Source organism: Microcaecilia unicolor, chromosome 2 (genome assembly GCF_901765095.1).
Source record: "Microcaecilia unicolor chromosome 2, aMicUni1.1, whole genome shotgun sequence".
Lineage (NCBI taxonomy): Eukaryota > Metazoa > Chordata > Amphibia > Gymnophiona > Siphonopidae > Microcaecilia > Microcaecilia unicolor.
In genome coordinates this window covers 198,893,302-198,915,590 of record NC_044032.1, presented here as the reverse complement: position 1 = coordinate 198,915,590, position 22,289 = coordinate 198,893,302, and the positions used below count along the sequence as shown (strand labels likewise).

General features: G+C 41.3%; 1 protein-coding gene across 1 annotated transcript in view; it reads left to right on the top strand.

Moving 5' to 3' along the window:
- SPIN1 (spindlin 1) overlaps positions 1-22,061 on the top strand; it is a gene marked incomplete in the record, with an annotated part of 155,803 nt that extends 133,742 nt beyond the window's left edge. Inside the window, 2 exon segments of the mRNA XM_030193618.1 lie at positions 12,652-12,885; positions 17,624-22,061. Of these exon segments, the coding sequence (XP_030049478.1) occupies positions 12,652-12,885; positions 17,624-17,823 (434 nt within the window).
- Positions 22,062-22,289: the final 228 nt, after the last annotated feature.

The following is a 22,289-nucleotide window of genomic DNA, read 5'->3' as shown; positions in this document are numbered from 1 at the left end:
GGTGTTTCTTCCCGCTTGGTGGAGCTGGCAGCGGGCACCATCTTGGATGTGCCACATGACTCGACCCCCGCAGGTGTGGAAGGGTCTGAGGCCGGAGGGGAGCCTCGGATGGAGGCTACCAGAGGAGCTGCTTACCCCGGATTGGAACCAGGAGGCCATGGTGAGCCTTTCTCCCCTGAGTTTGTGTTGCTTTTACATAAAGCGTTCATGTTAAAAAGAGCTCTGCCACAGATGTCTGACTTTGCGTTGATACCTGGTTCCCCTCCGATGGAGACCGGCCCGGGATTGCCATCAGGCGTTTTTTCCTCAGATAGCTGGCCGCAAGACCAGCGCAGAAGGGTAAATTCCCCTTCAGAAAGTGGCGCACCCCCCTTCCCCCCTTAGAATTGCAGTCTGTGTGTGATTGCAAATATAAAACCCTTTACTGGTCTTAGGATTGAGAAATTGATTGCGTTGTTAAAGCATGCTGACAATAAGTGCAATGATTTGCAAGCTTGATGGCCCTTCTCCTATTGAATAGCCCCCTTTAAAAGACACCATTTCTCCCAAATTTCTAACTCTGGTATGTGCAAATCTCGGTATGTTGTCAAACCCAGGGAGAAGTTTCAAAATCTGCCAATACGTGCAAATCATAGCACTGATTCTCCGTGTTCCTTGGGAATAAGGTGATACGCATGTCAATGATAGATTAGACCTACTTGGTAAAGTTGTTTTCGGTTCCATAATAACCATTGCCCCTATGCATTGTACTCTTTTTTTTTTTTTTTTTTTTTTTAATAGGCTGTATTCACCACATTGAGGATAACCTTGTCGTAAAAATCTCTCTTATCGCCTTAAGAGTGATAGTTAAAATGTTCTGTACTATTACATAATCTCTTTAAGTGCAAGAGTTGTCCCGCAGGGATACTACCATGCAGTTTCTTTGGATGATAACTTTGATAATAGATAGTGTTGCTGTCAATGGACTTTCTAATGACCGATATCTTATACAATCCTTGCACATAATGTATGTGTATGTACAGTTGAGTAGTTATTAGTGTATATACTTCATAAGAGCCACATGGAGCCAAGATTCGGTAGCGCAATGCTGCCTCATGATATGCTGCACTTTTTCATTCCATCCTAAAGCACCTAGAGCAGTTAAATGTCCAAGCTAGAGCTACAATTAAGAGTTATAAAAAATGTTGCTGTAGGTGGCCCAGAATTAGCTTGAAAATTGGTTTATTTAATCTAGAAGGACTTGCACATGAAGTATAAGATTGGCACACCTGTGAGCTCCATGTTAATGTAGAAATTATGAACTTGGTTCAGGATTTTAAAAATGGTCAACAGGACCTAGTCCTGTGATTTGATATCTAAAAAATCTGATTTATGCTACCAGTGACAAGGTCTGCAGAGATAATGCTGCCATTCTTTTCTTAAGGAGGAAAGAATAAATTTTCATTTCATCTCGCTAAGTACCTTCATATTGTGACCCTGTTGCACAGTGCATATATTAAAAAAAAAAATCTCAGCAACACAACAGCTACAGTTGAAATATATAGAAAAACATTCACTTGAGCTACTGATGGTGAAAGCAGTAGTGCAGATAGTGCAGGTGAAGACAACAGAATTGCCACAGTGTAAACCATAATGGATCCACTGCAGCTGGAGTTAGATAGACCATAGTGTTCTCTACTTTTTCATAATTTAAGTGGATTCCTGAAAGATATTAAGGAGATAATGTATTGCTACTGCTCTTTTATGCCACAAATCCTGTTTAAGTCTAGAGGGTATTGTGATAAAGTAGGGCACTGTCCTTGTGCCTACATTACCCTCATTCCTGCCGGATTCACACATAAGGAACTGCAGGAGGGATTTAGAGTTAAAAGAAGGGGCAGGATACCCAGAAAAAAGCCCCTAAATTAGGAAGGGATTTTTCCTTAGGTTGCAGCAGTCCTGTGGCTGATAGTTATGGAGGGGAAAAATGTCGGTCTTTAAGAGCCGTGAAGGAAGCTGTCCCTGCCAGACGCCTCACTTGCATCAGAAATTTACCTTTAAAAATGATCTCTTCTTTTCCCTGTGCTGTATAGAAGGTTTAATCACCCTGGAGGAAGGGGGGAGAGGAAGCCTAGTCTCGAAGTAGGCAATTCCGAAGAGCTGGCATGGATCTCTAAGAATCTCAGGGGAATGAAGTCTCAGCCAGTTTCCTTGGAGGACAGTCAGTCTATGCTCTGCACCAGAGCTTCTGACTGTCTCTGCTCTCCACCCGCCTCTGAGAAAGGGCCTTGGAGCTAGCAGAGAGGGGGGGGGGGGGGGGAGAAGGGGCTGGCAGCCAGCTAAACGGGCTTCCTGTAGACTGGGAAGGTAACCCTAAAGAAAGAAATGCCTAACTCCTGAGAAGCCAGCCAGCTGATGGGCTTCCTGTGGACGGGGAAGGTAACCCTAAGGGAGAATTACCTAGTTCTTGAGAAGGAAGCCAGCTGAGGGGCTTCCCGTCCAGTGGAAGGTAACCCTAAGGGAGGAAATGCTAGCCTCTGAAGGGGGAAGGGAATCTCCTGTTACTCTTTATTTGGGAAAGATTTGTTGGGCTTTATACACCCTTGGGGGCTGAGTTCTCCATTGCTGTTTCTACAGGAGAGTGGGAGAGAGATCCATAAGAGACAGGGTTGTGGTGCTTCTGTTCCACACAGTTGTTTGTTAAACTCTGTGAGGCATGCTGAAGCCTTCCCTACCTCAAACTGTTTGCCTGAGTTTTGAGTTAATAGATGGTATGGAACTGACAGAACCTTATATTTTGTTTGAAGTTACATTCTGAGAAAAGTTATAATTTGTTAGCTGCAGAGCTGTGCTGGAGTTTTGCTTGCACTGCCCACCCCGTTTTGGAGCTTGGCTGATGAAGTTAGCCAGATTGCCAAAGTGGGCTGAGTATTTTCCTGGACTGGAACCCCTAGAAGTATTTTGAGGAAAAGACTGTTTCTCATTTGCCTACGCCTGTTAGCTTGAAGGCAGAGGCCTGCTTATATCTTGTGTTGGCTCTGAGTGCCTGAATAAATGTGTGCACTGCAAACGACTGCACTGTTAAACAATCTGCTGACTCCCAGTCTGTGTTTTATTGAGGCTTTGCCCTACTATCTGGTCCATTCCTCTCGTGTTTTGACCTGCACAACGCCCGTGGGGTTACAGTATACAGAGAGCTCATCAAAGCTGAAAGAACAAAATTACCGAAGGAAAAGCTGCAAAAGGCAACTGATGCAAATTGAAGATCTCAGCTAGACAAAACTAAGAAGTACCAAGCCATGGCATCTTAAAACAGCTGAGAGATGATGCAGAAAGCGAATTAAAGAAAGGAGATTGAGTGAGGACTATTAAGAAGAGAAGTGCCAAAACAGCCAGTGAACATCAGAAGAAATAGGGCAAAAACAGGTAAAAGAAGGGTGCAGCATAAAAGAATAAGCTCAGTATAGGACAGGAAGCAAGACAAATTTGTGAACGAAGGCAATATAGAATAAGACAGGTCAGTAAGAAATAGGCAAAAGATCTGATGGATACAAATGCTGAGATAGAGGAGAGTTTATAAGTTAAACTTATTTATTCTGTTTATTTCATACATTTGCATTACCACCTCCAAATAGGAGGTTTACAATTAAAGTTGATTGACTGAAAAATCTTTTAAAGCATTAGACAAACTAGCAAAACACAAAAGAAGAGAGTGAATTGCACATTAATAAATTTACCTGTAGACAAGTTAAACCAGAATACAAAAATAATAAAAGGCATATAAAGTTGGAATCAATTTAATTCTAAACATTAACGATCTGCCTGAACAACCATATTTTCTAACCAATCTTGAATTTCTGATAGATTTTTTTCAGTGATCTTTTATTGTATTTTATAACAATTCAATTAACATATATGAGAATATTAGTATAACAAATGCTATAAAAAAAAAGTACAACAGTTGCAATTAAGTAAACAGGAATATAGCTGGAATATGAGGGGTTAATGGAGAGAGGGATGAAGACTCTGAAAGTTATCAAAAGGGTAACCATAATTTCTGGAAACAAAAAAGCAACAGGATTTCAGTACAGGTGATTCCTCATAGGACCGCTCATTTATTTATTTGTGACATTTATATCCCACATTATCCCAAACAAGTTTTAGTTCAATGTGGCTTACAATAAACCGTATTGGATACATAACTAAGAATAATGCATATGAAAGTAATTTGTTGTTAAGAATCCAATTTTACAATACAGTATCATAAACTTACTGGGATAGCTATGGATGTTTAACATTTAGAAAATCTGTTAGGAATGAGAAATTATACATGAAACAGAGAGAAAGTTAATGGTAAATAGAGTAATGTTGAGTATGGACCCTTGGTCTTTTCCCAGTGTGGCGGTGCTTATGTAATAACTAATTCAGGTAATAATTAATTGTTTGAGATTTGGCTGTTCTTTGTGAGGGTTTGTTTGAATAGGAACAATTTGAGGATTTTGTGGAATCTAGTATAGTCCTGTATATTATTTTGGGTGGTAAGGAGTTCCACTATTTGGTTCCTAGGTAAGTGTGGTTCATAGGTAAGTGAAGTTTGCAGAGTGAACAGTTTTGTAGATCACTTTTTTGCAATTTGGGAAGTGTAGTCTGAGATAGTTTCTTGCCTCATATTTAGGGTTTCTTTGAAGTAAGTTTATTAATGGTACCATGTAATCTGCAGCTCTGCCATTTAGTACTTGAAAGATAAAGGTACATAATTTGAAGATGATTATCACTTTGATGGGAAGCCAGTGTAATTTGATTAATAAAGGGGACATATTGTCAGGCTTTCAAGGTAGAAACTAGGTTTGTGAGCCCTTGGGCCACTGCCGTGGAGCAGCAGTGGCAGGCAAAACCACCCCACACCAGAGACAAGGCAGAACTCTGACAGAAACAGCTAGACTTCACCTGCGCTTGATCGCCCTTCCCCAGGAGTTGAGCCCCTGGGTGCAAGCGGCCGGCAGGACTTACCGGACAGGGCAGGCACTGGATACCAAATAGGCTGAACAAGGACTGAGGGTCAGAGGGGAAAGGAATATACATGGGCAGCAAGGCAGCAAACTGGGCTAGGACTCACAGACAGACAATACTACACAAAGCAGGAAATGGACAAGCTAAAGGACAGGAACTGAAAGCTGCCACGCAGCCACTGAAACAGGGTACAAATACTGACAGACAAGAGACGGGACTGAAAGCTGCAGAGCAGCCACTAAAACAGGGTACAAATACTGACAGACAAGAGACAGGACTGAAAGCTGCAGAGCAACCACTAAGCAAGAGACACAGACAAATAGAAACTAGACAAGGAATACAGACTAGAAACAAGACTAGGGAAGTAAGCAAATAAACCTAAGCTAAACTACACACAGATAACTAGAAACAGACAAGGAACTAAACAAGAAACCAGACTAGGCAGAAGTGCAGCAAAGCACCAACAAACCAGGAACCTTAGACAATGCAAAGGCAAACTCAGAAGGTTCCAGGTGGTAATAAACCCATCAGCAGCTGAACTCAGCTGCAGGAATCATGAGGTAGCTACGGGTGAGGCTAGCTGCCAAACTTCAAACCAAGTCTGGAGGGCTGGAATATCTGGACTGGACCAGAAAGAAAGTCTATGGCAGCCACCAGTTCTGGCCACCAGAAGGCAAGAGGAACACAAACCAAGACACAGGCAGAAAGCATACTGAAGCACAGAGAGGCTTAACACACACAGGTGCAGTATAGTGGAGTAATCAGAGTCATGCTGGAAGCAGCCAGCACACAGAGACAGAACTAACTCAGGAAGAACAGACAGAAGCCAGCTCAGAAGCTGACTGCCGGAAATAAGGTGAGTCTGAGAGGGGTCACGACCACGATCGTGACACATATCTGGAGTCACCTATCACCTTACCTGTTGGTCCTGCTCACCCCCAGAAGATTCTCTGAAACACCTACTGTTCCATTGTCTTAATGTCAACACCTACTGATCAGAGATCTGGGAAAGAATATCCAAAATTCTTTCAATAGACTAAAGTATTTCCTACCAGATTGTTTTGTTCTGCTTCACCGGATCTTTCTAGTCGAGAACCATTTCATAAACTCTTCGATATAATAATGGCGCTAGCCTCTCATGTTGTGCTTCACTGTAAAAATAATAACCTGAATGTACTGATAGATGATTCTAATTGAAGTTCTATTGTAAGTGGAGCAATACATTTGAGTGCTGTGTGCTAAAATTTATCTAACCAAATCCTCTTATGTGAAGGAACAACTAGACAATTAGCTTCTGATTACCTCAGACTGTGTGTTGGTTGATAGGGTAAAAGCAGAGAGAGAAGATGAACTGGTATACCTGTATAGTACGCATGATGAGCCAAAATCAGAACCCCAAGCAAAAAAGCGTAAGCAATATCAAGGCTATAATCTGCATAAAGCAAACATCTTTACTGAGGGACCCTTATCAATAAGTGAAAAGGAGAGAGGTATTCCTAGTTAGGGGCAAAAAGTAGAAGGAAAAATTAAAATTAACTGCAGGTCACTAATACATAAGTACCTCAAAGGATCAAGATGACCAAAAGTAAGAGAGCCAAAACCTCAAGCTGAAACATAACAGATTGTCTGTCTCTTTCATATGTTCCAGTAACGAATTGAAAATATATCAAATAAAGTAGAATCTGAAGTAGTTCTGCATGGAATTGGGGATTAGCATTAGGCAGGTAAAAGACCACTGACTAAATCTGAACATGAAATAGACTGAAGAAATTTATACAAGGACTCTATGCAGGACAACAGAGAAGTGGAATTCCTACCCAGCATAAAGGAGAACTTGGAAAATGCAAACATCAAAAATTTGTAATGGTTTGAGATGACAGAGTTGGAAATGGGTCAAAAAGAGCCCCAAGTTGAGGTGCCCAAATTTTGACTCAAACAGTTATCTATTCACCAAGGGTCTGATGAACTTCATGAGTGTTGCAGTGCGAGGAGTAGAGAGATGTATGGAGCGCCCGGTGTGAGAGTAGTGGAGAATGGCACCGGAAGGAAGCTGCACCCCTGGTGTGATGACATCTGCCACCTTAAAGGAAGTCTCCCTAGGTTCTCTACCAAAGGGTATGAGAACAAAGAGGAACACACCTCTTTGGTGCCACTTCTGGGGTTTTAGAAGGCACTGTGAGATTTTTTTGCTGGCACTAAGTTTAAAACATGTTCTGAGCATGAAATTGCTGTTCCAGTTGTTCAACTTTATGGATAAACACCTTACTTAATAACTTCTGGTGAGTGTTTCATCTGAGGCTGGTACTTTCTAAAGTCTTCCTCAAGTTTGGGGGCTTCTTTTAGCCTCATATTCAGGATTTCTCCTCCTGGGGATATTCTAAATCTCAATGTATCGATGATGGAACTCTAGTAGGTGAGGGCACGGATTAAAGATACAATGACTGTCCATTGACATCTGGAGACTATTAAGAATGCTGTTAAAAGCTTTTTTAAAAAATTAAGGTTTTTAAATTTCCTTAAACATTTGCTCTCATCTATGTTCTTGTTACAAAATTATGTTAAAGAGTTTTTGCAGAGTTGATATCTCTGAGTTGTTTCATATTTCCTCTTCAAGTAGTGACCAAATGCATGTTCAGGGTTTGGAGAATCCATCTGATATGAATCTTAGGGATTTTTTTTAGAATCTTTACAGGATCAAAGGGCAACATTTGTGGTAACTTTTGAAAATGGAGATTGAAGAAATGTGCAGTACTTAAAGGCATATTTTGCTAAGAAGGATGTGAATTTTTGTGATTATCAGGTACTTATTTTCCCTGATGTCCCAGGTGATACCAAACACGTTGTGTGCTAGCTATTGGAGGAACCTCATTTTTTTTTCTGTGTTTCATTACATTTGAAGGAGTTAATTATTTATGTATTGCCCCTTCTCAATTAGAGCATTTTTTTGGTCAGGTAAATAGAAGCATTTGTCTTGTTCAGATTGTACATCTTTTTTTAATTTCTGGATAATTTCCATTCATTTATTATAATTTTTTTATGGGATAGGGGTAACCTACTAAAGAATATGATTTTCCAGACACTTACAGTCCTTTTACTAAGGTGTGCTGAATACAATGCAGCCCAATACAATGGACTGTGTAGCATTTAGCGCGCGCTAATCCCGTTAGTGATCGTTAGTAAAAGGACCCCTTAGAGTGTTTTCCATTTCCTTCTTATACAATTCTGACGTATAACAATAAGAAGTATTTCATTAAAGCTATTTTGTTATATTTCCTTGTTATTTGGTTATATTTCCTCTCCATTTAAATGAAAAAAAAAAGGTTTTTAAAAAATGTCCAACGAAACCTAGCAAACTGCATATATCAATAAATCAGATATACCACAGTGGCCAATAGGAATAATGTCTCATTCCAAAAAGAGAACCAATAGCCCCACAAATTAGACGAGTAACTTAAAACATACAATAGATGTTGCTATAGTATATAAATATAACTAATATAGTAACATAGAAAGAACTCCTTTTGCAAAGCTGCGCTGCTGTTAGCCCGCTGAATGCAAAGAAGCCCATGGGAATAGAATGGGCTTCTTTGCATTTAGCGTGCCACTAATTGGTAGTGCAGCTTTAGAAAAAGAGCCCTTGGTTAGTGTTGGCAGATAGAGCTGCATGGTCCATTCAGTCTGCCCAACAGGGTGGCCAGAGATGAATCTGACACACTGCACAGGTTCCACTTCTTCATGATTAAGCACTGGTTTACTTAGGGGCTAATTTACGAAACAGAAAGACATCCAAAAAGCAGTACAAAGCAGCAGATGGATTTCTTTTTCCAAAATGACCAAATCGTTATCTTTGAAACTCATTTTTAAGATGTTTTTTATGCAGTTCGTATACACTGTGCCCAAATCACAAGGGGGCGTGATGGGGGAGGGATTTGGGCATTCCCAAAACTCTGACGTTTTTGTGCCATAATGGAACAAAGCAAAAAATGTGCTGGGCTAAAAGTTAAACATTTTGGTCTGTTTCAATCACAACTAAGTCACAAAAAGGTGCCCTATATGACCAAAAATCCACTGGAGGCATGATACCCCCTCCCACCCCCCAAAGATGTGAAAGAAACTACATACCAGCCTCTGACATCTTCAGATGTTATGGCCAGGCCTATTAGAGCAGCAGGCAGGTCCCTGGACTAGCCTAGTGGTCGATGCAGTGCCCATGTCCCAGTCTGTTACACTTGTGGTGGAAAGTATGAGCCCTCTTAAACCCATCAGACCTACTGTGCCCACATATAGGTGGCATCTGCAGATATAAGGGCTATTGTAGTGGAGGATTCACCATATAAGGGGGTAATAGTGAGATATGAATCTGGGACCTTTTATGTGGAGTCAACTGCAGTACCCCCTAGGGTTCTCCACTGTTCTGCTGGGATGTCTGTGTCCTGTCTACTAAGAATGCTGCCCCCACCCCCTCCCCCCAATACATCCCAATGGCTTGCTCTTGTTTGTTTTTCCAAGAAGATAGATGCACTGAGCACAAATAAACATTTAGCAAATGGCCATTTTCGAAAAGGACGTTTTTCTGGTTAGAAAATCACTGTGTTCACCACTTGATTTTTGGATGTTTTCAACATAACATCCAAAATCGGATTTAGACATGTCAAATACCCCTCTACATCTGTCTCTCCCTGCCAGTTTTGAGGCTCAGACCAGCACTGGTCCTGCTTCCCAACTACTAGAGTTGCTATCAAAGTCCACTCCTGATCTGTTCTGCCATTTACGGGAGACCCATACTACAAGTGTGCCCATCACTGGTCTTGCTTCTGAGCCTCTGAATCTGCTGCCAGTACTTACTCCAGTTTTACAGTCATTTAAGTTTTGGTTTAATTGGATTCCATCCTTTTTTTCTATATAGTGTTGCTCTGTGTTTATCCCATATTAAACTAGTATTTACTTATGATCTGCTACCACGTGCCCAAGTAGCCCAAACAGTTCCACCCTTACTTCCTACCATGTTTCCCAGAATTAGCTAAAAAATGCTTTTGAGAATTATTAGATGGTCCATGTTAAATGTAGGCCCATCTCTTTCAAGGTTCTTTGCCTACTTTTTACTGTCCTTCTTCTAAACACATACACATTTTGTAACCCCCCCCCCCCCCCCCCCCCCCCCCCCACACACACACACACCTTATGCTCTTTTCATGGAATAAGTATTCATATTGTTTTTTTAAAGCTTAAGGGTCTAGGGGTTTTTCACGTGCAGTGACAAAAAATGGCAAAACATTTCAGCTTGTGTAGCAGGAATGTCCAGGGCAATTTGACACGCAGCAAAATTAATTTCACCAGAGTGTTTGTCTCCAGAAGATCCTGCTGCTCTGAGTAGTAAATCTATTAGGGAGTAGAAGGAAAGCATGAAACTTTCAGAAACGGTGTCTGGTGATTTTGATAAGATGAAAAAATGATCTCAACTACATTTCACCACATTAGCTTCTGATTTTAGCCACTGACTGCACAATAATCTTTTTCTGATTCTTAACAAAGTAGGGGTCGGTATTTATTTAAGTGCCACAGCCAGTGTTTTTTTTTTTTTTTTTTTTTTATGCCAGCTGCAATATATGGATTGCAGCTGGTGCTGAACATCTGTATAGTGGGGTCAGTCCCAGCATTGCATGTTCTTAGGCTTCCATGGCTGGCATCATGATTGTTGCAGTTGTCTGGGTCTTGCGTCTAAGTGGAACTGATCTTTCAGCCATCATGCTATGGCTTTCTTCAGGGTATGCTGTGAGGTCTGCAGTTTGTACAGTATAATGGCTGAAGTGTCAGTCCTACTTAGACACGGTAAGATCTGGAGAACAGTAATAACAAGTCCCAGCGTTATCCAGATAGCAGCACAGTTCAAACAGCTATTCAGATGGCCAGCAGGATAAAGTCGGGACAGAAAATTTAACTTCACTCAGATAGTTATCCTGATAGCAGTTTGAAAAGCACCACTTCGAGTCTGCCCTCACACCCCCACCCCTCTCCCACTGAGGCAGTCTGTAAGGATATTGGTTGGTACTGTCTGGACAGTGTTGTTGAATAGCCACAGCCAGCACCGTCTAAGCTGTTTATCTGTACATAGGTGGCCATTATCTGGATAAATGGCTTTGAACATTCATTCACCTGGTAGTTTCCTTTTGTGCTTTCTAGTAAGCTGCTGAAACAGATTCTCTTTTAATGATAAAGCAGATGCAAGGAGTTTCTTTGGCATGTCCATCTAGAGCTGTGTGTAGGTATGCTGAAATTTTTGTGTTTAAATTTCTGCAACCTAAAACTTGAGCACTTAAGGGCTGATGATCTGCTCTAAAAATAGCGTCAGAGCAGCGCAGGGCTATAAAGCCCCTATGATCAAAGTTAATAGTGTACAAGTTTATGTGCGCTATTAGCTCTGATCATAGGGGTACTTCTAGGCACAATCCACCGGCAGAAGTTGTTTGATAGGTCCGGGATTTTCTCCAGGACCTGTGAAACCTAAGTCCGCCCCCCCCCCCTCCCCCAAAAAAAAAAAACCAAACAAACCACAAGACCTGGAAGTCTGGTAGACTTCCAGGCGCTTCCCCCCAAAGCATCAAAACCCTGGTTGTCCAGTGGTACCCCACTAGCTTCCCACTCCTCCCACCCCCCTCCCCCACATTGCACAAAAATGCCCTGGTGGTTCAGTGGGACCACTATCTGCCCCCCTCCACCCCCGGCGGACTACCTCTCCATAGTGCTGGTAGTAGTTGGAGAAGGGTGGGACTAGTGCTCCCTCCCTCCTCTTTGGGGGCCTTCTCAAAATGATGGCATCCCACCCTGCCCAGTGTATTCTGGGATGTGCTGGACGGGGGTGTAACTTCCATATATGGGTTAAGCCCTGCCCTGTGTATCCTGGGATGCTCTGGGCAGGGCGTAACTTCCATATATGGGTTCTTGGCGCATTACAGGATGTACCGGGCAGGGTGGGATGCCACCATTTTGGGAAGGCGCCTGAAGATGAAGGAGGGAGTGCTAGTCCCTCCCTTTCCAACTACTACCACCACTATGGAGAGGTAGGCCACCGGGGGTGGAGGGGGACAGATAGCAGTCCCACTGGCCCACCAGAGCGTTTTTGTGCGATGTGGGTGGGGGAGCTAGCGGTCCCACTGGACCACCAGGGTTTTTGTGCTTTGGGGGATGGGGAGCCTAGAGGTCTACCAGACCTCCAGGTCTTTTGTTTTAGGGGGCGGGGGCAGGCTTAGGTTTGACAGGTCCAGGAGAAAATCCAAGACCTGTAAAACCTCTTCAGTGGGTCTCCCTCATTCCTCCCTCTAGCAAACCCTAATGCCAGGTAAGGTTTGCAGCAGTAGCAGCGCCCTTGTTTGGCGCGCTGCCTGCTGATCATGAGGGATGAATGCGGGAGACCCTTGTTTGCATGCATTTGCATGCAGTTACGTTCAGAGCCCACAAACACTTATTACATGCGCTGACTGGCTCTGATCATCGGGTGGGAGCAAACTCAGGTGCTATTGGCCTCTAGCGCCCGTGTTTGCTTCTGATCATCGGCCAATCAGCCACTCAAAACTTCAGGCATGCAACTGTAATAATGTTAATGGTACTATTAAATAATTAAATGTATGGGTGTATTTGTTTTTCTTTTTACCCTACAATTTTCAGCTTCATCTCGAATCAGTGATGCCCATTTGGCTGACAACATGATCGGTAAAGCAGTGGAACACATGTTTGAAACAGAGGACGGCTCAAAGGATGAGTGGCGGGGCATGGTCTTAGCCCGTGCTCCCATAATGAACACATGGTTTTATATTACCTACGAAAAAGATCCCGTCTTATATATGTACCAGCTGTTAGATGATTACAAAGAAGGCGACCTCCGTATCATGCCGGATTCTAGTGAGTGGCCATGTATTTATTTCTGAAACCTACTATCTGCAGTGCTGTATTGGGGTAGGGTGGGGTGATTGGGGGTTGCATCTATGCCACAAATTGTCATCCTGCCATCCAGACTGATTGAGAAAACGAACTTGTTCGTCAAGAATAGATGGGTGTTTACTTTTTCAGCAAGGTTTTTCCACACTTAATCTGACAGTGTATTTTGGAAAAATCATTTTAGAGTTTTTCTAAGCAGTAGGAACATGGATAGTGTAAAGCCACTGTTGCCTCTAAAGAGGAGCTAAACAACTTCAGGAGAGACTGAAAGAAAGCCCTTCTGGCAAAGGAAGAACACTCCAGATTTTAATTTTTCTCTCTTATAATAATGCTACAATTTATTAGAGTAAATAAATGATTACAATAAAATTTATTTTATCCGTGTTACAGAAAATTGAATTCTTATTTATATCAGTCTAAATTTCAGTATAAGGAAAATAAAATCTCTCTCTGGTCTTTCTTTGTATTTCCCTGGAAGCTTAACAAATTTGACTGCCACAAGATGTTCTTGTCAGATTACTGAAGCTTAATCTTGTCCAATCACTTATGTTTTCTCTCTTACTTATCTGGTATTCTTCAACTCTGACCTCTGTCACCTCCATGTAATTCTGCTTCTTTAGTATTTTTCACAATTATCCATCATTTGCCCTTTGCAACCCCAAATCTCCCTGAAAGTGCTTCTGTAGTTCAGTGCCTGTTTGAAACAAACAGAGCCTTTAAAGTTTATGGCCCCTTATTTTAAGCAAGCCTGTCTGTTAACTTGTCCCTGAAAAGGCCAAGAAGACACAGGCTATAGCTGTAGATCATAGATAAGGGAATAAGTTATATATACAAAGCTGGCTGATCTGCAAAACCAAACAGCTCTATTCTGAACAATAATAAGTGGCAGTGTAAATACAAAGCAGAGGGCATGTTTAGTGGCAGTTTTCACATTGTGTGCATATCAAGAAATTTATTTTTACAAAAACCAAAAACATTCAGTATCTGAATTCAAGAGAGCTTGGGACAAGTACATAGGATCTCCAAGAACGTGATAGAGAGAGTAGATGGCATGGATGGGCAGACTGAATAGGCAATATGGTCTTTATCTGCCTACATTTTTCTATGTTTGTAATCAGACCAATAAGATGATGCATACTGGAGAAAAGAAACTACTTAATGCTTTTATTTACAAGTTGAACTAAATGTTTGCAATGTCAGCGTTCCCGTAACCTTCTGGAGAGCATAACTTGACTTTGTGGAGGGGCATAATCGAACGCGAACGCCCATCTCCGTGGACGGGCACGCGAAGGGGCGGGACAAACCGTATTTTCGAAAAAAGATGGGCGTCCATCTTTTTTTCGATAATACGGTTTGTGCCGGGCAAACACATCGGATTTGGGCGGATTTGAGCTGAGCGGTATCGGTTTTCAGCGATAATGGAAACCGAAGGCGCCCTGCTCAAATCCGCCCAAATCTGATGCATTGGGTCCTAGGAGGGGCCAGGATTCGTAGTGCACTGGTCCCCCTCACATGCCAGGACACCAACTGCGCACCCTAGGGGGCACTTTTAAAAATTAAAAAAAAAACCATTGAAAGACCTGCCAAGTCCATTGCTCCCTCCCTTGTGTGCTGAGCCCCCCAAATCCCCCCCAAAACCCACTACCCACAAGTCTAGACCATTACCATAGCCCTAAGGTGTGAAGGGGGGCCCACCTACATGTGGGTACAGTGGGTTTTGGAGGGCTCAACATTAAGCACCACAAGTGTAACAGGTAGGGGGGGGATGGGCCTGGGTCCACCTGCCTGAAGTCCACTGCACCCACTAGCAACTGCTCCAGGGACCTGCATACTGCTGTCAGGGAGCTAGGTATGACATTTGAGGCTCGCATACAGGCTGGAAAAAAAAAAGGTTTTCAAGTTCTGTTTTTTTGGTGGGAGGGTGTTAGTGACCACTGGGGGAGTCAGGGGAGGTCATCCCCCATTCCCTCCGGTGGTTATCTGGCCAGCTGGGGCACTTTTTTGGGACATGTTTGTAAAAAAAAAAAGGTCCAACAAAAGCGACCCAAATTCTCGCTACTGCCACCCATTTTTTTTTTGATTATCGGCCGAAGGCGCCCATCTCTCCTCGGCCGATAAACACGCCCCAGTCCCGCCTTCACCACGCCTCCGAAATGCCCTGTCAACTTTGGTCGTTCCTGCAACAGAGTGCAGTTGGAGGCGCCCAAAATCGGCTTTGGATTATACCGATTTGGGCGTCTTTCTCTTTCGAAAATGAGCTGGATAGTCTCCTAACATGTTACACTGATAGTTATAGGAAACAAGTATTTGAGCAAAACAATCATCATGGCATATGCTAAAATAAATTACATTTAATGCAGGACTTAATAACCTTTATGTAGTGAATACTAATGCAAAACACTATAATAGGCTTTGGCAGATTTTGTTTGAGTTTGGGAGCTGTTTTGAAAATTTAGGACCAGCTGCTGAGACCTCTGTCAGAATGCCTGTCCCCCCCGCCCCCGCCCCCCCCCCCCCCCCCCCCCCCCCAGCTCTTTTAGGGCATGGCTGTTGTCTTTCTCCTGATCTATGGGGGGAAAAAAATTCCTGGTTAGTAACTTAATTGTTCAAAATCATTAATTTGTGCATCTGTTGTTTTGAAAAATTACTGCAATACCTATAAAACATTCTAAGAGAAGAAACCAGTGTTCACTAGATGAACACTTCTCCTTCAGTACTGTCTCAGCCTTCCCTCTGCAACTGTCTTGCTACTTTTACAACCGCAATTCTGTGTTTGCTTTTATGTCATTGACAGTTCCTTAGCGGCACACAGCCTTGATGCTGTTCGGTCATTCAGTCTCCTGCTGACTCTGCTGCACAGTTTGCGACAGAATCATTCTTGGCGGGGCTATGAGTTTTATCACTGTTTCCCAGCAGACCCAACAACGTTACCTCTCATACTATGCCCTGCATTCCACTATGGACTAGATCTAAGATAGCTCCCCCTCTTGTCTGTTCCTGGACCAATTGATCCAAGAAGCAGTCATTTATTACGTCTAGGAATTTTACCTCACCGGCACTCCCTGATGTGGCATTTATTCACCCATTATTATACTGTTGCAAAATATCTAATTTCTGTTAACATATCTTCATCTGTCTGATCATTCTGGCCTGGTGGATGGTAGTATAGCCATACGCATATGTTCTTTTCCTTAACACGTAGAATTTCTATTCATAAAGATTCCATGTTGCTGTCTGTTTCATGCAAAACTTTTACTACTACTACTACTTAACATTTCTAAAGCGCTACTAGGGTTACGCAGCGCTGTACAATTTAACATGGAAGGACAGTCCCTGCTCAAGGAGCTTACAATCTAAAAGACAGGTGTACAATCTAAAAGACAGGTGTACAATCTAGAGATAGTGTACAATCTAAAAGACAAGTGTAGAGTCAATCTGATAGGGCATACTATATTTCTCGAAAGGTTAGGTGCCGAAAGCAGCATTGAAGAGGTGAGTTTTAAGCAGAGATTTCAAGATGGGTAAGGAGGGGGCTTGGCATAGTGGTTGAGGAAGATTGTTCCAGGCATAGGGTGAGGCAAGGCAGAATGAGCGGAGCCTGGAGTTGGCAGTGGTGGAGAAGGGTACTGAAAGGAGGGATTTGTCCTGAGAGCGGAGGTTACGGGCGGGAACATAGGGGGAGATGAGGGTAGAGAGGTAGTGAGGAGCCGCAGACCGGGTGCATTTGTAGGTAAGGAGGAGAAGCTTGAATTGTATGCAGTATCTGATCGGAAGCCAGTGAAGTGACTTGAGGAGAGGGGTGATATGAGTATATCGGTTCTGGCGGAATATAAGACGTGCGGCAGCGTTCTGAACGGATTGAAGGGGGGATAGATGGCTAAGTGGGAGGCCGGTGAGGAGTTTGTCTCAATTCCGTCATTATCATACAGTGCAAACCCCTCCCCCCTCCAATATCTGCCCTATCATTGTGATATAATTTATACCCAGGTAACAGTGTCCCATTGATTGTCGTCCTTCCACCAGGTCTCTGAGATACCTATTATATATACCTCTTTATTTAGTGCTATGTAATCTAACGCTTCTATCTTTTTTTTTTTATTTTTATTTTTTAGGCTTCTAGCATTTGTATACTTACAGTAACTTCTAAGTTTTTTCCTTGCATCTACAAGCTGCTTAGAAGTTGATAGCACCTCGCTGGGGGAGGGGGAGTAGAGGTTGTATCCATATATGCTCCCCATGTCAGAGGTGCCATGGTGTTTGGGGGGTGGGGGGGAGATGGATTGAAGAGTAGAGATCCTACCACCAATGCAGCCTGCTTTCCCCTGCCCCAGTGCAGCTGCCCATGCAATCAGGCTATTAAAATTTAGGTCCCAGGTCTAGTTTTGTAACCATGGTACCTGGGATTTGTTGAGCTCTGGTTTATTAAATTATAATGAGCAGGGTTGCAGTGGCTCCATGTGGGCTGGAAGCTTGGCCTGAACATTCCCCTACCTTCCCCCAACCGAAAATCTGTGTTACAGTTTATTTCACTGTGTTGGTTTCCTACAGTAGATCATGTATTTGTTTTCAAATTTTTAGTTCTGTAGGGTGATGGTAAATATTTGGAGAGATGATATTTTTTTCCTAGCAACAGCTGCTTGAATAGTCTGCCTGTGTAGTAAGAACTTTTATATTCATATTTGATATTGCCTTTTTTAATTAGATGATTCTCCACCAGCGGAGAGGGAGCCTGGTGAAGTAGTGGACAGCTTGGTGGGCAAACAAGTGGAGTACGCCAAAGAAGATGGCTCAAAAAGGACTGGCATGGTTATTCATCAAGTTGAAGCCAAACCTTCCGTCTATTTCATAAAGTTTGATGACGATTTCCATATTTATGTCTACGATTTGGTGAAGACATCCTAGATGTGATAATGAACTTTTTGCCAAATTTGTGGAACAGTTAAATGTAAAACTTGTAGAGACACAAGGGAAAAACAGAACTTGACTGCTTTCCAGTTTCACGAAAGCTTAAATGTCCTGCGAGCCCACAATCTCTGCCTGTGGAACGTTTTTTTTTGTTCTGAGCACGCATATACGTACACACACAGAAGAAAGAACAATTTTATGTAAACGTGGAAAGGAACTCCTTGCATTGCAGGAAGTCTGTATCTGGGAATGGGAAGAGAGTCTGGAATGAAGAGCAGCTGCAAAATAAAGCTGTGCAAAGAAACTGAGCTAGTGTTGCAACCTTCAAAAGAATTTTACTTGTTCCATGTAAATTAACAATTTATTTTCCTTTATCCCATTTGCCATGTAACAAGTGCAGCTTGCTTTGTCTTAAATTTAGATATGTGTCTGCAACAGTAGATAAATTTTGCTCAAGTAAATACATGTTATATCCCGTGTGTGTCAACTTGGCTATCAGCAGTCCTTACTGGGCAATTCATACTTGGATTCTAGAACGCTTGGAAGAAGCAATTTTTGAAAGGAAAGTGGCTTGGGTAATGCTAACAAAAAATGTAGCTCAGAATAAAATCACTGTCATTTCTAAGGAATACATCTTGTTAATGTGCAAGCCCCTAGAGAATAGAATACAGATGTCGTCAAACCAATACATTTTATAGCCTTCTAACTTAAGGTGTTCAGAGAGAATAATGAACCATAGATAGGAATGCTGTAGCCTCGTGAATTAGAAAAATGCACATAAATTTGATTATCCTGAACTGTAAGCATCATTTTGCCCCTTCAGTATTTTTTCATGCACCCTCAACATATGGGCGTCTGATATCATCATGATCTGTAGATCAGACACTTGATATTTAATTCTTCATTGTCCTCTTAAACAGATCCACCTTTAATTTGATGTTTCTTCTTTCTGCCTAGACATTTAAGTTTATTTTTGTTGGGCTTTTTATAAATTCAGTATCAAATCAAATACAAAGTTCATAAGCTGTTGAGAGGACCATACGCTTTTACAATGCAGGTACCTGTGTCTACTAAGTGGGATATTTTGTCTAGGAAGTAAATTGTTTTATATTTTTGGTAATTTGTACCTGTTTACCTCAAAATCGGTATCCCCAGACTCTCATAAGTTTGTGCACTTTTTATGTGCATTCAATTAAGGTAAGGCCATTAATGGCAACTTATTATTGAACACTAGAAATCTGCATGCCAGCAGTATGTGGTCTCATGAAGCCTAGATAAATTTTTTTAATGGTGGTGCCATCTGCCTTATAATACAGCAGCAGCAAGTAAGGGTAAACACACAGTCTTTGTGCAGTTTTATTCTGCAGAATAGTTATTTAAACCAATTCGGTTGCAGAATAGCAGCTCTTTTTAAGAGTATCAGACTCTGGATGTGGTCAGTGTAGCAAAATGGTTGTTATGTTAGGTTGTTTAAAAGGCAGAGCTTTGAAAGTTCATCAATGTGGCTTCATGCATTTATATGAAGCTATTCAACAGTTGGGGGGGGGGGGGCAAGAGAGGGGGAGGGATAGTTGAATACCTAATTGTATTGAAAAGTACAAAAGGTGGTGTTTAACCTGATAATTACCTGCAGAGAACTTGGAGGCTCTGGTGGCCTCTACTGTGGTGGTCTCATTGTTTAAGAGACAGTGGTTCAACTCTCCTTTCTTTCCATTTTTTGCCTGATTCATATTTTAGCCTTAAGGCTTGTGCCTCATTTTGCTGTTAAATGGTTACTAATGCTCACCATATAAATACAGTACCTTAATTCTTTGTCTATTGCTATTATTGCAGTATGTCCAGTATTTCATCTTGGGCAACCAAAGGCAGTCTTTCAATAAATAGCTTCTCAATGCAGTTCCTACCAGAGTTGTAAATGTATGTTGTGTTTTGAGCAAAGTGAGCAGATTTGCACACAGTGTTTTCATCCTGCAGATCTGTGAAGATTTTTTTTCCTATTGACTCTTGAGAGTCCTGCATGTAAATCTAAAAGCTGAGCCTGGCTCCATGAGCCCAAGTTGAAATGTTCCTGCATGATAATGAGTGAGTGCATTCAGACATAAGTACATAATGGAATGCAGTGAAATTGGGCTGTACATCTTAAGAACATGGTGATCATTTGTTTTAATGGTTTTCTAAAATGCTTGTTAATTTCTTATTGCTTCTTAACAACTCTATTATAAATATAAGAAGGACCTGTGTAGGTAAATGTTATTGTTGAAATAAATAAATGAAGGCCCAGTAATAAGGCTGTACATTTTTTGTAAAAAGCAACTCAGTGTGCGCTCTTAGGGCCGCAGTTGGATCCATTTTTTTCTACACAGATCAGCTTTATTGACTTGCTTGTGTGAATTTATACATGCCGGTGGTTATTGGGCTTGGATTTAAAGCATGTATTAGGCTCACTTTATCGTTATTTTTTTAAAAAATTGTCTAAAAATACCAGTGTAAAGGACCCCAGAGATGTGTGGTAAGAAATCACTTTAGAAGCGATTGAGCCATTATAGCCTGTATATTCACTCACGGTGAGCCATGGCACCTAAAAGTGTGCACTGAGGGGTTCCTTTTTACAAAAAATTTAGAGCCTCTCTTACTAAACCACGCTATTGATTCCCGCGCAGCAAATGAGATGAAGCCCATTTGAATTGAATGGACTGTGTTGCATTTGCTGCACTAGTGCAATTTAGTAAAAGGGGCCCTAGAGCCTTATTATTGGGCCTTCATTTATTTATTTCAACAATGTTTACCTATAGAGGTCCTTATTACACCAGAGAGTTGTTATGAAGCAGTAGTATATTTGACTCTCTGTGCAGATTAGTTTAATTTTTGTTAATTTCTTATGACTTCCATTTTGCTTTTGATGTCTGTTTGCCACTTTCAGTACACCATATGTGCTGTTAAAATTAGTCTTTAAATGTGAAGGGTTTGTTTATCTACAAGGGGTTATTAATGTTCCTCCGTGTATCCATTGCGTTTTGGATTTTTAAAAAAGAATTTGGGTGGAGAGGGTTCAGGAGTTTGTTTTCACCACCGCCATCATGGAGGTTTGAGACTTGCCTTTCCCAGCCCATCTGCTTTGGGCTTCTGCTGTTGGCTCATGTTTCAGATCTGCATGCAGTGTTTGGGTTACCCTGGTAACTAAATGTTGGTTCCTTGTTCTTAGGGGGGTTCGACATTATTTTCCAAAATTATCATGGGGCTTGTGTGGCAGCGCAGGCTGTGAAGCTGTATAAACTTTTATTGGCCTTTTCCTCATTTACCTGCTGTAGTATTGATGTATATTTGTGTGTGTGTGTGATGTCAGGCTGCCATGTATAAACATTTAAATAAAAGAGGAAGAAAATTTAAAACACAGACCATCCTTTTTTGCATGCTTAGAAGGTAGAACGTTAAATGTAACAAACTAAAGTTGCATGTAATGTTTTTGGGTTTTTTTGTTTTGTTTTTTGTTGTTTCTCTCCTCCTCTCTCCCATTTTTTTTATTTTAATTTTTTATTTTGTAAATTTGCTTATTGTGCCGTTTTCAGTGGTTGTTACTGAGATTAAATGCACTGGTGAGGCAATCATAGTGCCAACGAAAGATAATATTCCAGTTGTGTCATATTCAGCATTTGAAAGAACCGTCATTCTGTTTCAAAGAGTAAATAAAATTGCACTTGCTTCAAAAGCAATTCTTCAGGGTTTATTATTATTCACTGTTAATTATTATTACATTTGATTTTGTTTTTTGAGTGCCAAATCCCCTAAAAATTGGATGGGAGAAAGGTAAAGTCTGTGTATGCCTTAGGAGAACCCTTATTAACTTAATAGTCAAACAAAAGATAGACGCAATTGCAGTTACTTTCAGAAAATAGAATTATGGTTACAACCATCTGTGGTTCCTTGCAAATGCTGTGCCTTTTTTTTTTTTTTTTGTATCTTACATCATTAGTGCAATTTGGATGGTTCTTGGTATGTGTATAGTTCAGAGGTCTTTGTGCTCACACGTTCATATGCAGTAAATGACTTCACTTTTAGAGCTTTTTGTTTTGCTTTTGTATTTTGGCATTGTTTTGTTCTTTCTTTTGGAACGATGTACTCATGTTCTTTGCATTTAGAAGTATAAACACTTTCAATCTGTTAATTCTGTAAGTAATTTTTATAATTATGATGTAACTCTATCCTTAAAACATTTAAAATAAAACCTTTATGTGCAACTCGTTTGCAAAGTTTATTCTTTTATATTGAATGTAGCAAGCTGTTGTCTTGTTTCTAGCTTTTGTTAAAAAATATATATATATATACATTTGCATTGCTTTTTCTGTCTCAAACTTCACTCTTACAGGAAATTTGAAGAAGGGATTATAAATGAAATGGAATTTGATTGCAAGCTGAATGTAATCTAAAATATGAGAGAATAGTATAACCTAGTCCAGATGGCAGAA